This window comes from Lissotriton vulgaris, chromosome 4_1, assembly GCF_964263255.1.
Source record: "Lissotriton vulgaris chromosome 4_1, aLisVul1.2, whole genome shotgun sequence".
NCBI lineage: Eukaryota > Metazoa > Chordata > Amphibia > Caudata > Salamandridae > Lissotriton > Lissotriton vulgaris.
The window spans coordinates 1801267095-1801282458 of NC_141691.1; the positions used below are offsets into that span (position 1 = coordinate 1801267095).

The following is a 15364-nucleotide window of genomic DNA, read 5'->3' on the forward strand; positions in this document are numbered from 1 at the left end:
AGTAGAGGACAGCCAAATTGTGTGGCAGGGTTCCCTAAATTATGTGGTTACAAAAAAATGTATGCAGTGCAATGCAGTACGTTTTATCATAGTATTACTTCATTATTCTCTCATTTTACACTTAACACTGTCGGTGGATAAGCTACCCCTCATAAGTATCAGTTTAACACCCATTCATAGTAATAAGCAACCAATAGGCGACCAGTGATCCTTTGAAATGGGCCTTCCATTGCATGGCGACACATTTTGCTGGGTTTTGAGTAACTTTTGAACCGTTTGAGCATGAAACATTTTATGGGTTAAAATCTGTAGATTATGTAGCAGATGATGTGGCAAATGCGGCAAATTTGTCAAGGCAAATAATTGCATAGTTTCAGTGGCCCTGGCTATACATTTACCACTAAATTGCATTTTGGTGAATATACCATGTGACTGAGCACTTCTCCTCTCCCAGTGCTCCAAGGGAGGACTGCCAAAGCAGTCTCCACACCGCCTGTCGGACTACAATTGTAATCCTTGGCGAGTGGATGTGCTGCGGCGGTGCCTCTCTAAGGCTCATTAGAAAGGCACCGCCATGGGAATGCAGCAGTACATTCCTGCATGGGAAGGAATTCACAATGTCATGCATTGCTTCCTGAGCAGAAATTAGGGGTGCAAAACTACAGGTGGGCACAACATGTGCCCCCCGTGCATGCACCCCAACGCACAGAGGCACAAGGGAGCTCTGTTAGGGCCCCCTTTGTTGCTTCAACACCACCCTTTTCGTAGCAGTCTTACCGCCATGAAAAAGATGGTGGTGAGGCAACTCGTAATATGCTCGGCCTTCTCCTGTGGAACGCCACACTGGTGTTCCACATGAGGACAGCCAAAGCCTACCACAACACCGCCCGCCCGCCAGATTACGACTGTAATCCTTGGCGGGCGGATGTGCTGTGCCAGTGCCTCTCTAAGGCTCATAGGAGAGCATTAGAAAGGCACCGCCATGGGACTGCCGCAGTATGCTCCAGCATGGGAAGGAATGCACCATGTCATGCATTCCTTCCCGTGCAGAAACTAGGGGTGCAAAGCTACAGGGAGGCACAACATGTGCCCCCCTGCATGCACAACCACATACAGAAGCACAAGGGGCCATTTGCCTCACCACCACCCTTTTCATGGCAGTCTCACCGCCATGAAAAGGATGGTGGTGAGGCAACTTGTAATATGCTCGGTGGTTCAGCAGCGGCACTGCCAGCATACTGCAGCCTCTGACTGGTTGCAGCTGTCCTGTGGGGGTCCAACCACCAAAGTCGTAATACAACGGGTGGACTGCCACAGTGACTACGGCGGTCCAACAGACTGCCGCAGTCGTAATCAGGCCCTTAGTCCATATTGTAATCATACGCTTTCTAGCAGTTTTTAAATGAAATCAAAATACTCCCATTCTTGCCAAAAAAAGGACCACAGCGATAAGTTCTGAAAAGTGATTGCCCTAGAGCACACAATTTGTCCAGGTGGGAGACCGGGATAAAAAAAAAAATGGCTCCCCTTTCAATATCTACAGCTAATCCATTGGACCACAACTGGAATGTCAGTGATTCCTATGGCAAGGCCGAGGGGGTGCGGTTCTCAGAGAAATGTCATTCTATAATAATATTTATTTACATCCTATTTAGGTGAAATTGTAAAGCTGAGATTAAATGTCAGATATCATAGTTCCCTTGCTAAAACATGCCCACTGTACAAGGTCCTGTGGCAGGGGTTACTACTAGAAACTGCTAGAAGTTGATATTTGCTACTGGTGTTTATAAGCTTTAGCAATTCATTCCATTTGAATACCAGTGTTGCTTTTCTAAAATTGTCACTCAAAAATTGCAATAGTGAGTCGTTAAGGCTTACTCCAGGTTATGGTAACTGTACCAGAAATCATATATAGTATGAATTGCAATACCAATCAATAAACTCAACCTCAGTTGAATTATTTTAAGATGGTGTGGGTCATAGGCAGAGAATTAAAATGAAGTTCCAAAATATTATATGTGACTTGCAGTTCCTCTGCTCCGCAAGAAACTTCTTCTGATGTCTCTGCAAACACAATGTGTCTCAAAAGGCACAAAGTGTCCTGTTAAACAAAAATTGGAAATTGGCTACCTTACTATAGCCTCACAGTGCTAGACCATGCCTGTGAGCTCCAGGGACCCCTCTACTGGGACTCACACTACTGGGTCATATCTACGTGGCCCAGGATTGGAGACTCTTCTCCACTGAGACTTGCGGCAATAGACCATTGATGTGAGGCCCAAGTCAGTGGGGCCTCCTGTCATGGACGTGCCACACCAGCCAGATGATTTGAGTACCAGGGGATGGGCCCCAACCCTCCCCTTGGCCTAGCAGTGCTAGACCATTGCTGGGGACATAGCGGAGTGGGACCACACCCCTTGGGCCTCACAGCACTAGACCATAGTTGTTAGGCTCAGGGAAAAACTTCTACCCACTCCCCTGGCCCTCGCAGCTCTGGATCATGGGGGAATGTCCAGGGGAAGAAACCTCCATTAACTGGGTTGGCAGTGCCAGACCATTGTTGCGAGACCCAGGGAAGAGGGCTCCATTACACTGGGCTCCGCTCTCCTGGGCCTCCCAGCTCTAGACCATGGTTGAGAGGCCCAGGAAGTGGGGGACTGAGGGGTGGAGGCACTCTAGGGCACAAAGCCGTGGTCCAGTGCTGCAAGGCCCAGGAGAGTTAGACTACCTCATCACACCTAGTACCGAGCCAGGGGTATTAGGTGCCCAAGTTACCCAAATTATGGCAATATGTTACTGTGCAGGCAGTGGACAAGGTTGAGGGGGCATTTTTCCTTTGCACCATGGCACCATTTCTATGCAACTTGGCTCTCTTTCATAGGCTTCAAAGCCATGTTTTCGCACTGTGAGGTTGAGGGCAGATTCTTTCCGGAGCCAGGGTTCATGGATGGCAAGGAGCCAATGCACCAAAATTACTGCTGCGTTTTACTGTCCAGCTTCATTTACTTGCATCAGAACCCACACTATGCCACTGGCCCCTTCTCCCATACCCCTCAGAGCCATGACCCAGAGCTGCAAGGACCAGGAAAAGCTTATCCTCTCCTAGGCTTTAAAGCCTTGATCTAGGGCTCAGAGACCCAAGAAAGGGAGCCTTCTGTCCTAGGCCTTCCAGCACTGAACCATGGCCCCCCTTAGACAACATGTTGTGGCAGCCATTGCAGGACTCATGGACATGGTGGCAGATGAAATGCATTGTAGTGAGTGCCAGGTTAGAGTGTCACAAAAAGAGCACATTTGAATGGTGACAACTGCTTTTGGCACAATATAATTAATTTGTTGGCGGTGTTATACAGATTTTGGGAAATGTATCTGAGTTCTCAGGTGATTTTATACTGTGAGAAATTCTTACTCTCTGCTGGGATTTATTAAACCATGTTTCAGAGAAAACATTTCTCACATGATTTTATCATGGATGTTATGAGGAAATATACATTTTTATGTAGTCAATGTGTCCCCCACTCGCACCCTATCCATGCACCCGTGCCCCATGTATGTCCTGTAATTCCCTTCCCGTACCTGCTATGATAATGCCTCTGCATTTCCGTCTAATGTTAGCATGTCAGTTAGTGAACCCTCCATGTATAAAGTACTTATTCCGCATTTAGGCCTACGTTTCCAATGCATTTACATGGTGCACTTTTTAAATATCGCAAAGCACACGTTCTCCACGTTTTTCTGGCTCAGTCGAGCCAGGCCCTTAATTGAGGCTCCGAGTCTCTTCTGTCTCTGAAAGCTGCAGTTTAGGTATGCATCCCTGACCTCTACCTTACTTCCTGCCCAGACGAGCGGTGCCCGGCTCGGCCTGGCCTGCCTGCCAAGACGGTATTTTGCCTACAGTTATCTGCCCAGCCTCCGCAAAAACACATTCCAGTCTAGTGAAATAGGTAAACATATTTCCGGCTGCAGAGCAAAGGGCCCTGCTTTCCTGTCTCCTTGCAAGTAATTTAATGAACCCGTTGCCATGGTAGGCCCATGGCCCCCTGTACATTGCATACAGAACCATATGCATGCACTAGCATTCAGTGTTGAACGGCCTCTGCCCGAGAGACCTTTTACTTCAGATAATACATCCTCTAAACACAAGATACCAGATATGCTATAGGTGCAGGTCGTTCTGACATCCCAGACACCAGTCTCCTCTACTAGTGCTAAAGTCAAGCCCCCAGCTCTCCCCAGTTACACGTCTACACCACGTCATGCTCAGTTGCGCGCGCATATGTGGTAAAGGTTTCTGCTGACCCTGCAAACTTTCTCTTTGCATCCACCCACTTGTGACACTTCTCTGACTCATCAAGTGCACGCCTATGTGTACGCCTCCTTACACGCCTTCTTTTACGCCCATGTGTTCTTATCTCTCTCTTTTCACTTGTTACGCCTACTGTATTTATTGTAATTGCACAGTTTTACTATATATAATGTGTGATGTTAATAAAACGTTGAATATCCCTTCCTGAACCTTAGTGGTGATTGAACCCGATGTCCAGTGTCTCGAGCCACTTAATTAAAGCCCGTATGACTCTGATACCACGGACTCTGCCTCTCATTTTATTGAGCTATCCTTATTGTCATTTAATGTATAAAAAAATAGTCCCAGTAATTTTATTTACCACAGTTATGTAAGTTTCTCCAGTAGCTAAAATAAGGGTATTTAATTTTCCTGTAACTACTGCTGTACTTTCTAGGTGATAGTGAGGTAGTACATAAAATGTTTAAAAAATATATACAAAATCCATAATAAATGCACCTACCTATTACCACTTAAATAAAGTGGGAATGGGTAGTGAACAGATATAGAACCAGCTACTTACCTATATCGAAGTCCCTAACCAGCGCACAGCCAAAGTGTGTTGAAAGCTATATGGCTGCATTTTACTTTTGTAAACTCAGCTATTAACCCATTATATACTGGTCTTGTGATAGTCATGCACTGTGGTATAACGCAAAGTTACCACTATATGACACTGTATAACGCAGGACAATATATAAGTTATTTGTCACTTATAACTTTAAAAGTACTTATATTTAGTTAGCAATTCCCAATTGAGAATGAAAACAAATCACTGTAGGTTCAAAAATAATCCTCCCTGGAGTACCTATGGGGACAATATTGTACTAACAGTATTTGCTAATTAATGTAAAAGCAAGATCGAGCTATATTGATTTGAAATGTATATTATATTATGGGTACAATGCAAATAGTTTTTTAAAACTATATTTTTTCAACTCTGAATTGATATTAATATTATCAAAATAGAGTGGCAAATTCTATGTCTTGCATGTGAAAATAATTATCATTCTAAGTATCTATGGCGAGAAAACAGTGATATATGTGCAAGAAGTGATGGGTTTTTGCTGGGAAGCATGTTAATCTCTGTTGGGGCTTATTTATATCTACCTAATTTTGGTCATAATCTGGCATAGTCAATAATTTATGCGGTTATAGATTTAGCCAATCGTAAAAGATATAAAATGATGGCCAAGTCCATTTTGTTCTCTTGGATTGTGTGACAGTACCTGTGAGTGACTGTGTCTGCTGCTTGTCTTATTCCAAGGCTGGGGTGCAGTAATAATTATACCCATTTTGATACTTGTAGGGCTGTTATACCTCTAGAAATATAGTTTGTGAATAGGAATGTTCTTACTTTGTGGATGTGTGCTTGTAGGAACGTTTCTCTGCCTAAATCCCTTCTTAATTTCCCTAAGCCTATGTCATTTAGTAGTAAGTATTCCCCATTGTCCAGCTTTTGTCCTGTGCCTCTACATTCCTTTTAAATATATATACATGTGTGTATAGAGATCTATGCCACTTTGAGGCATTGCTGGAGGTCTCCCCACATAGGTTTGTGATTTGGGTTTTTCACTTTGTGAGTAGTATTAGCTAGGGGGATTTGTTTATGGAGGTTAACTATTTGTGTGCAAAATATGTATCCGAAGTGCAAAATAAGATCCAAATTACACAAAGCAGTATAGTCATCTGAACTAGAAAGTGGGGGCCTTATTTATGAAAAGTGACGCATCGCTGCGTGAAAACAGCAATGCGTCACTTTTCACTGCGCACTCCTTGCGACACCAATGATGCGTCATATTTAAAGTATGACGCATCATGTCACAAGGAGTTACAGATACGTCAGTATTTCTGACGTACCTGTAAGCGCAAAAGTGACGCATTGCTGGAGTGTGTCACAAAAGTGACGCAACTCCAGCAATGCGTCCTTTCACATGGGGCAAGCCCCATGTGAAAGGGCTTGCGTCAGTCTTACGCCTGCTGTGAGGCAGGCGCAAGATTTTGACGCAACAGTGTCCTAAAAGTGACGCAGTGAAATCTCATAGATTTCACTGCGTCACTATTACGAGGCTTTTTGCGGGGGAACGCCCCCTCTGCATACATTATACCTGACGCAGGTATAATGTGGCGCAGGGGTTTAAAAAGTGACGCATCTACCTAGATGCGTCACTTTTTAAATATGGCGCAACAAGGCGCATGTTTTACGCCGCCGACGCGTCACAAAAAGTGACGCATCAGCAGCGCAAAACTTACGCAAGGCCTCATAAATGAGGCCCTGGGTATTGAAAGGGAAATCATAAGTTAAGGCAGATAGGCCAGTCTAATGACAAATGGCATTTATTGCAGTTATTTCTTTGACAACCCTAAAAGTAGCAGAAGCTTCCAGAATAGGACACAGAAGGCAGAAAACAGATAGGTAAATGGGAAGAAAGAGAAAATAACACTTTCAAACAATTGCAAACATTTAGATTGAAGTAGTCCTTGCAGCCTGTACATTTTACTATTATACTGCACATCTCTCCCAACAACAATTACATTCATGTGCTGGATGATTAAACAGATTTACTTATGCCATAAAGTGCCTTGGCTTACCAGTTGTCACACTTTTACAGGCGAATTTGCCACACAGACCTGCACCCAGGGGCAATTTGGTGAAGAAATTGGCAGTGATCAGTTTGGAGGTTGCATCATGTTCCACGCACCAGAGCCAAACAAACAACTTGCAATTGGGAGGCTGGAATATGTAGAGGTATTTTGCTATCTCCATTTTCTTTTTAAGATTTTAGAAATGTGATAATGCCAAAAAATGTCTCTTTCTCAAAGAAAACAAATGTATATTACATAACTTGTTATAAATTCCGTTGTCTATTCAAGAACAACACATTTTTAAAGTAGCGGGCCATCAGTAATTGTTTGGACTTCTCTGTGTTATATGCAGACTAACAATTAATCAATTAGAGACTTCATAAAATGCCTTATCTATATATGAGCCTATACAATTCGTTATTTTCAGGTCATAGACAATTACCAATACTATTTAACCCATGGATGCTAAGAATTACTTTATTCCCACCAACGATAATCAATGTTATAATTCTGCCCCTTTCTAATATATATATGTTTAGGTGGTTGTACACCACTTCACAGCTCCCCAGTCTCCTCATGACATTCCAGATGAGAATAAAAAAAAAATCAAAGTTCTAATGGTAGCAGGATGTATCGAGAGCTGCAATTCTTCAGGTGGTCCCATGAAGATGCAAAACTCAATTAACAGCCTGTGTAGATTTTAATTTTTTTTGGTTTTCCTAAATTGGAGGTGATGGGCTTCTGTTTGAAAATATGGGCTAAGGATGCTGTATATCATTGTACATAGAACTCCAAGGGTTTCAACATTCCTTAGTCTCTTAAAGGATTGTAGTTGGATCCTGTGAACTGAAGACAATAACGGGTCCAGCGAGTATTTCCCAAATGTCTCCTTACATATTGTGTAAAGGGTATGTAACTGTTACCACGGATTTTTTAGCACGCAGTACCGTTACCACGGATCCATTACCACGCAGGATCCATTACCACGGATACCTTTACCACAAATTTTTTTACAACGCAGGTACTATTACAACGCATACCATTACATCGTAAATTTAGGTAAGTTTAAAGGTAAGTATTGGGGTATTGGGTTTGGGTTTTGGGGTACAGGGGTATTTTTAGGTTTTAGGGTTGGGTATGGGTTTTGGGGTACAGGGGTATTTTTAGGTTTTAGGGCTGGGTTTGGGTTTTGGGGTACAGGGGTATTTTTAGGTTTTAGGGTTGGGTTTGGGTTTTGGGGTACAGGGGTATTTTTAGGTTTTAGGGTTGGGTATGGGTTTTGGGGTACAGGGGTATTTTTAGGTTTTAGGGCTGGGTTTGGGTTTTGGGGTACAGGGGTATTTTTAGGTTTTAGGGCTGGGTTTGGGTTTTGGGGTACAGGGGTATTTTTAGGTTTTAGGGCTGGGTATGGGTTTTGGGGTACAGGAGTATTTTTAATATATATTTTAAAAATTTACAATTAAAAATAATTTCATTAATATAAATATTTAATGATTAAATAATAAATAATTTAATTAAATATTTTAAAAATAATTATTTTAAATATAATAATGAATTATTAAATTAAATATTACAAAAATATTTTTAAATAAAATATATATACTTACCTATATTTACGTTGTAATGGTATGCGTTGTAATAGTATGTGCGTTGTAGTGTATTGCGTTGTAATAGTATCGGTTGTAACATGACCTGCGTTGTAAAAAATCCGTGGTAATGGTATGCGTGCTAAAAGTACGCGTGGTAACATGGTACATCCTGTGTAAAGATATCATCTTGATCCTGAATCTAACAAGAAGCCAATATAGATCCTTCAACGGAAGTTAAATGGGATATCTATTCTTAAAGTGCAGATGCATTCTGGCTACTGAGTTATGTACTTTTGGGTGACTGATTGTGGGATTTGTTTTTAGCAGAAATAGAACATTTGAACCCAAGAAAAAGTTTTAATAATAACACACATGATTTCATCTAGAGTCGTTGGCATCATCCCTGTATGAAAAGCCCAAAGAGCCGGAATTGGTGATACTGATGTAGAGCATACCCCATTTGCAAGTCACTCACATTTCTAGTATTAAACAAAAAGCGCAGAAATCTTTGGGAGTGGAAACAGCACAAAACAATATGGTTTAGCCCTGAATAACTAGACCTGAAACAACTATTGCCCCAAGTGCATACACACAACAATGGTTCAGAACAGATCCGACTAGTCAAAAAGTTGTTCTAAATTAAATTGTAACTGGATGTTTTAAGTGTGGTAAAAAGGGATGGGAAGTGGTCTACATGATGTGATTGACTGGACAAATGAAATGACCCTGAAACAGTTGCACACAAGGTGATAATTGTGCCTGTGTATAAAATCCAAGAGAAAGTTCATAAATATAAATGAAGTCAGCATGGGCAGCAGCCTTTCTGTTTAGCACCTAAGCTAAAACACATAACAAACAGCAAGTATTATTACAAATGCTGCAAAAGATGCTATACAGAAACAGCTTTTAAGCTAATAACTTAAAAATAGAAATTCTTTATTATTATAGTGCTGTGGTTCCCAAAGTGTGCGCCGCAGCACCCTGGTGCGCCGTGAAGGGAAGCCAGGGGTGCCACGCCGCCGCGCAGGATGTGGGTCTGAGAAAAAAATATAATTATCCTCAAAATGCAGTGAACTTTGGAGCTGGGGAACCAGGTTCGACCCTCGACGTCAGCTCAGAATCCTGTGTCATTCTGGGCAAATCACTTAATCTCCCAGCGCCTACCAAAACAGAATAAATGAATGTATCCTTGTGTAACGTGCCCTTCGGGTCGAGTTCGCGCTACATAAATCTGCAGGAAAAACAAAAATAAAAAAAATCCAGCCGACCAAAACACAGAAAAAGGACAAAACTTTTCAACTGTCAAATGACATTCATGAACGTTTCTATTATGACGGCTTTTTCAAATTCATGTGCAACATTGTACCAAGTCCATTATCAGGCAGAAAAATCACATTATTGAATACATATATTTTGGATTGGGAGAGAGAGAGGGTCTTTGTGCGCTGCTTAATAAACCTGTGGCGGTATCCCAGTGTTCTCTCTGGGAGCACAGATAAGCATAAAATGACTGTCTTTAATCTCCATCCAAAGATTTCTTCTGAGATCTCCCCCCCACCCCTCCCGCCCCCTTCTCATTTTGGTTAGCGGCTCACTTCAACAGTCTCGTCTCATTTTACTTTTACTCTTCCGGCCCCTCGTAGTTATATTTGGCCTAGTTTGCCCATTCATTCGCTCAGAAAGTATGAGAGTTTCCTGGTCAGGCGTCATATTTGTTGACTGCATTGCCTTTGCTGAGGAGTCTTGAGAGCTATTGGGAGGAGGAAGAGAGTGCACTGAAAGGGTGCCAAGAGCACACACTCAAGGAGTGTGCTGCTGGGAGGAGGAAGAGAGTGCACTGAAAGGGTGCCCAGAGCACACTCTCGAGTGTGCTGCTGGGAGGAGGGAGAGAGTGCGTCTAGGCGTCTCATGGCTCTTGGGTGCAGTGTCTACAGTCCAGCCAGGAAGAATGTGGTGCCGTGGACACACTCTACATGTGGACACACTGGAGGCCCGATTCACGAAGGTGAACTTGCACTTCTGTTTGGCTTTACTACTTTTCAGCATTCACAGGGGTGCACTTGACCCTCTTGCAAGCGGGTACAGTCAGTGACTGCACCCGCCCGCAAGGGGATGTCTGGGGAGTCCATAGGATCGCCTTTATCCCCTGCAGAAGCAGGCAGGGTTAGAGGCTTGGTAGAGAGCATTGGGTGGGTGGGTGCGGGGTCAGGGGCCTGGTGGAGAGCATTGGGCGGGTGGGTGCAGGGTCAGGTCCTGGTGGAGAGCATTGGGTGGGTGGGTGCAGGATGCAAGGCAGACGGGAGAAGGGTGCAAGGCAGAGGGGAGAAGGGTGCATGGTAGAGAGCAGAAGGGTGCAAAGTAGAGAAGGGTGCAAGTGAGAAGGGTGCAAAGCGGAGGGGAGAAGGATGCATGGTAGAGAGAAGGTTGCAAGGTAGAGAAGGGTGCAAGGCGGAGGTGGAGTAGGGTACAAGGCGGAGCGGAGAAGGGTGCAAGGTGGAGGGGGAGAAGGGTGCAAGGCAGAGCGGAGAAGGGTGCAAGGCAGAGGGGAGAAGGGTGCAAGGCACAGGGGAGAAGGGTGCAAGGCACAGGGGAGAAGGGTGCAAGGCAGAGGGGAGAAGGGTGCAAGGTAGAGTAGGGTGCAAGGGGGAGGTAGAGTAGGGTACAAGGGGGTGGGGGAGAAGGGTGCAAGGTGGAGGGGGAGAAGGATATGAGGAAGAGGGGAAAAGGGTGCAAGGTGGATGGTGATGAAGTAAAAAATGTGCTTCCCCCCAAAAAACATTTCTGCGGATGCCCATGATAGGAGCCCACCTCACGTAGGGTGCAAGGCTGAAGGGAGAAGAGTGCTAGGCGGAGGGGAGAAGGGTGCAAGGCAGAGAGGAGTAGGGTGCAAGGTAGAGAAGGGTACAAGGCGGAGGGGAGAAGGGTGCACGGCAGAGGGGAGAAGGGTGCAACGAGGAGGGGGAGAAGAGTGCAAGACAGAGGGGAGAAAGGTACACGGCAGAAGGCAGAAGGGTGCAAGGCAGAGAAAAGAAGGGTGCACGGCAGTGAGGAGAAGGGTGCAAGGCAGAGGGGAGAAGGGTGCAATGCTAAGGGGAGAAGGGTGCAAGGCTGAGGGGAGAAGGGTGCAAGGCAGAGGGGAGAAGAGTGCAAGGTAGAAAAGGGTGCAAGGCAGAGGCGGAGTAGGGTACAAGGGAGAGGGGGAGAAGGGCGCAAGGTGGAGGGGGAGAAGGGTGTAAGTAAGAGGGGAAAAGGGTGCAAGGGGAATGGTGATGAAGTTAAAAATGTGCCCCGCCTGAAAACATTTCTGCGGATGCCCATGATCAGAGCCCACCTCATGTAAACTTATTGAAATGCCACAGAGCTCCTTGAGCCTTTCTCTAGCCTGGTTGCTTTTAGTGGGAGTGCTTTATACTACTCTATAATGGTGTTGTATGCATTGAGATGTACTTTATAAGATCTTTGTGATTGCAAATAAAGTTTTATGATAGTGATGGCCACTCTCTGAATCCTTCCTCATGTCTAGGCTTGATTCTTCATGTAGACCAGTGGTTCCCAACGGGTGCGCGGGTAAAAAAATGGTAGGGAGCCACGGCCAACTGCCAATTAGGTCAAGGGAGCCACAGGTCAAAAAAGTTTGGGAACCACTGCTATAGTGGGTAACAGCTAGCCACCATCAAGACTGCTAGACAGATTTACGTAGTGAAAGTGATTACGGTACCCTCAGCACAAGAATACATCATGCAAAAAATACAGTCAATGTTGCTGATTTCCGATCATTCTGTAAACGTCAAATTAAAGATTAGTCTGTATTTCATGTAGAATGGAAATCTGTCCCTATATGGTGCCTCCAGAAAAGGACTGCGAGTATGCTGTTCTTTTAAAAGGTTTTTCAAGAGAATGGTGTCAGCTTTATGGACAGCACTGTCTTACAGAAAATGTACATGTTTTAGGATGTACCTTGTGTTTCCAAATTGGAGACATATGTACACTAATGAAGCCAAATTTAAATAAACTCTCACATTCAATAGACAAACTCGAGAGAGAAATGACAACAGGGTCAGATATTTTAGTGCCCGACACTAGTCTCTCTGCAGTTTGTAAGGCTGGCATGGAAGGTCAAGATGAGTTTTAGGTATAACAGAGAGGGGAGTTGCCATAATATATCCTTCTTGAGTGTAACATTTGAAGCAGGCGAGCAGATCAGAATCCTCTCTTTGCTGGGTATATATAAGGTTAAAGTCCCTTAACATCCCTTCAATGTGCTGTGGTCAAGCTCTGGCCTGAATAGGGAGTGCTGTGGGAAGAGTAGTTGCCACTCTCCTGAATGTTTTAGTGTAAAAGGCAGCTCCATTTTCCTGCTGCATGCCTTCAGCCTCTTCAGACATTGATCTTCTGAGACATCTGGACAGACACAGCTGTCTAAGCTCCTTTCCTTGCTGCTTCTGAAAAGGCTGGAGCAGCTCTGCACAAATAGAGAGCCTCTTATTTCCCTAGTTAGTAAAACTAGTTCCAGCATATTTTCCTCATTTCTCCCTGTTTTTGTGGAGGTGGATAATAGTCCCAGGGCCAGATGTAGGTAATCCCAGATTACCGATTCTTAAATGCCAAATCATACCGATTCGGTATTTAAGAACTGGCAATCGGGATGTAGGTAATTTTACTGATTTAATTACCGAATTGGTATGATTCGGTAATTACCGAATCGGTATTTACCGATTCAGTAATTGCCATTCATTCCTATGGGCCTGGAGGCCCATAGGAATGAATGGCAATTACCAAATCGGTAAATACCAATTCGGTAAAATGGGGGAAACATTGAAGGGTGGCAGGGTGTCACTTTGACACCCTGTTGCAACCCTCAATTGTGCATGGGTGCATTATTTACCACCAACTTCTAGTTGGTGGTAAATAACGACTTCTTAAACCCCTGTAGCTCTGATTTAAGTGCTACCTACATGTCAAAATACAGATTTGGTAATTTTACTGAATCGGTAAAATTACTGAATCTGTATTTTAACATGCCCCTACATACCAAAATCAAAATACCGGTCGGTAACGGCGAAATCGGCCGTTACCGATCAGTATTTGTCTTCCTACATCTGGCCCCTAGTGCAGTAATGATTCATTTAAACATTGTGATATTGAGATATCCATTAAAAACAAAGTGGCTGAGGATCAAGAATGGCCGGAATAGACCTACTGATTTATCACTTGAAGCTCTGCCTTTCTCTTTCTTACAGTTAATTTAGACCATTCTACACTCTGTAGGCTGAATGTTGTAATGCAATTATTTCCATTTCGCCTCAGCGTTCATCAGTTATTAAAGGCACCTCTCACTCATTATAAACCTTCAACTTTTCATGCAGCTCAGACCTCTAACTTGGGCAGAGGGCCATCTTCAGCTGGTACTGCCCTTTGCAGAAAACTATAATGCTATATAAGCAATTTAGGGACATTTGGCAGATCAAAGGTTTGTGTAAATTGTAAGAAGCTGAATCCTTTGTTTATAGATTCAACTGATAAGCAACTTATTTCGCCATGTCTTAAGGTCAGTATTGACTTGATAAGTTCATAAAATTAAATTTAACTGTGCAAGAGGCCTACAAAAGGAGGTCCTGGTTTATCATGTGTTTCAAATATCCAATCCTATTTGCTTTACGGTGATACTTTTTTTTTCCTTTTTGCAGATGTTTCATGCTGGTCAAGCATTTAGATTGGGAAGGTACCCCATAAACTGGCATCTGATGGGTGATATGCAATTTACATCTTACGTGAGAGGCTGTGCAATTCATCAGACCTACAACAGGGCTGTGAGCATTCACAACACACACCATCTTCTTGTGGAGAATAATGTAATATATGATATCATGGGAGGAGCTTTTTTCATAGAAGATGGAATAGAACATGGCAATATTTTGCAGTACAACCTTGCAGTGTTTGTCAGGCAGAGCACGAGCCTTCTGAATGATGATATTACTCCAGCTGCATTTTGGGTGACCAATCCAAACAATACAATTAGGCACAATGCTGCAGTGGGCGGAACCCACTTTGGTTTTTGGTACAGAATGCATGACCACCCAGATAACCCATCCTTTGACTCAACTATTTGCCCAAAACAGGTTCCTCTAGGAGAGTTCTATAACAACACTGTCCACTCCCAGGGATGGTATGGCATTTGGATATTTGAGTCCTATTTCCCCACACAGGGAGGCAGCTGCTATTCCTATACTCCACAGTCTGCCATATTTGATTCATTGACAACCTGGAATTGCCAAAAAGGAGCTGAATGGGTCAATGGTGGTGCTCTTCATTTCCGGAATTTTCTAATGGTAAACAATGAAAATGCTGGCATAGAGACTAAGAGAATACTTCTCAACTATGTTGCAGGATGGGGGGAGTCCAATGGACCTGTAATATCGAATGCCACCATTGTTGGATATTTGGATGAACTTGGACTGGGTTCTACATACTGCTCTTCCAGAGGCATTGTCCTGCCTTTCGATGAAGGACTTACAGTTTCTTCAACAAACTTCATAAATTTTGATCGTAACTGTGCTGCCATTGGTGTGACTTCTGTAGTTGGGGTGTGTACGGACAGATGCGGTGGCTGGAGTGCAAAGTTTGATGGGATCCAGTTTGTTAACACAAGTAACAAGGCTGGATTCAGATGGGAGCATGAAGTTGTTCTGATTGATGTTGACGGATCTCTTACAGGTAAATACCATTAACTCAATGCTACATCTATATTGAAATGTTACCCCCTTTGAGCTTAATGGCACCACAGAGACAATGTGCCGGCTGGTAATTTGAGGTACTTCTGACTGCGACTCTCTCTTGTTTTGAG

At 43.7% G+C, this 15364-nt stretch overlaps 1 protein-coding gene across 1 annotated transcript in view; it reads left to right on the forward strand.

Moving 5' to 3' along the window:
* LOC147724578 (fibrocystin-L-like) overlaps positions 1 to 15364 on the forward strand; it is a 1433379-nt gene that overhangs the window by 944926 nt on the left and 473089 nt on the right. Inside the window, exons 50-51 of the mRNA XM_086966122.1 lie at positions 6958 to 7094; positions 14208 to 15234. Coding sequence (XP_086822248.1) covers positions 6958 to 7094; positions 14208 to 15234 — 1164 coding nt within the window. The remainder of the gene's footprint in view (positions 1 to 6957; positions 7095 to 14207; positions 15235 to 15364) is intronic.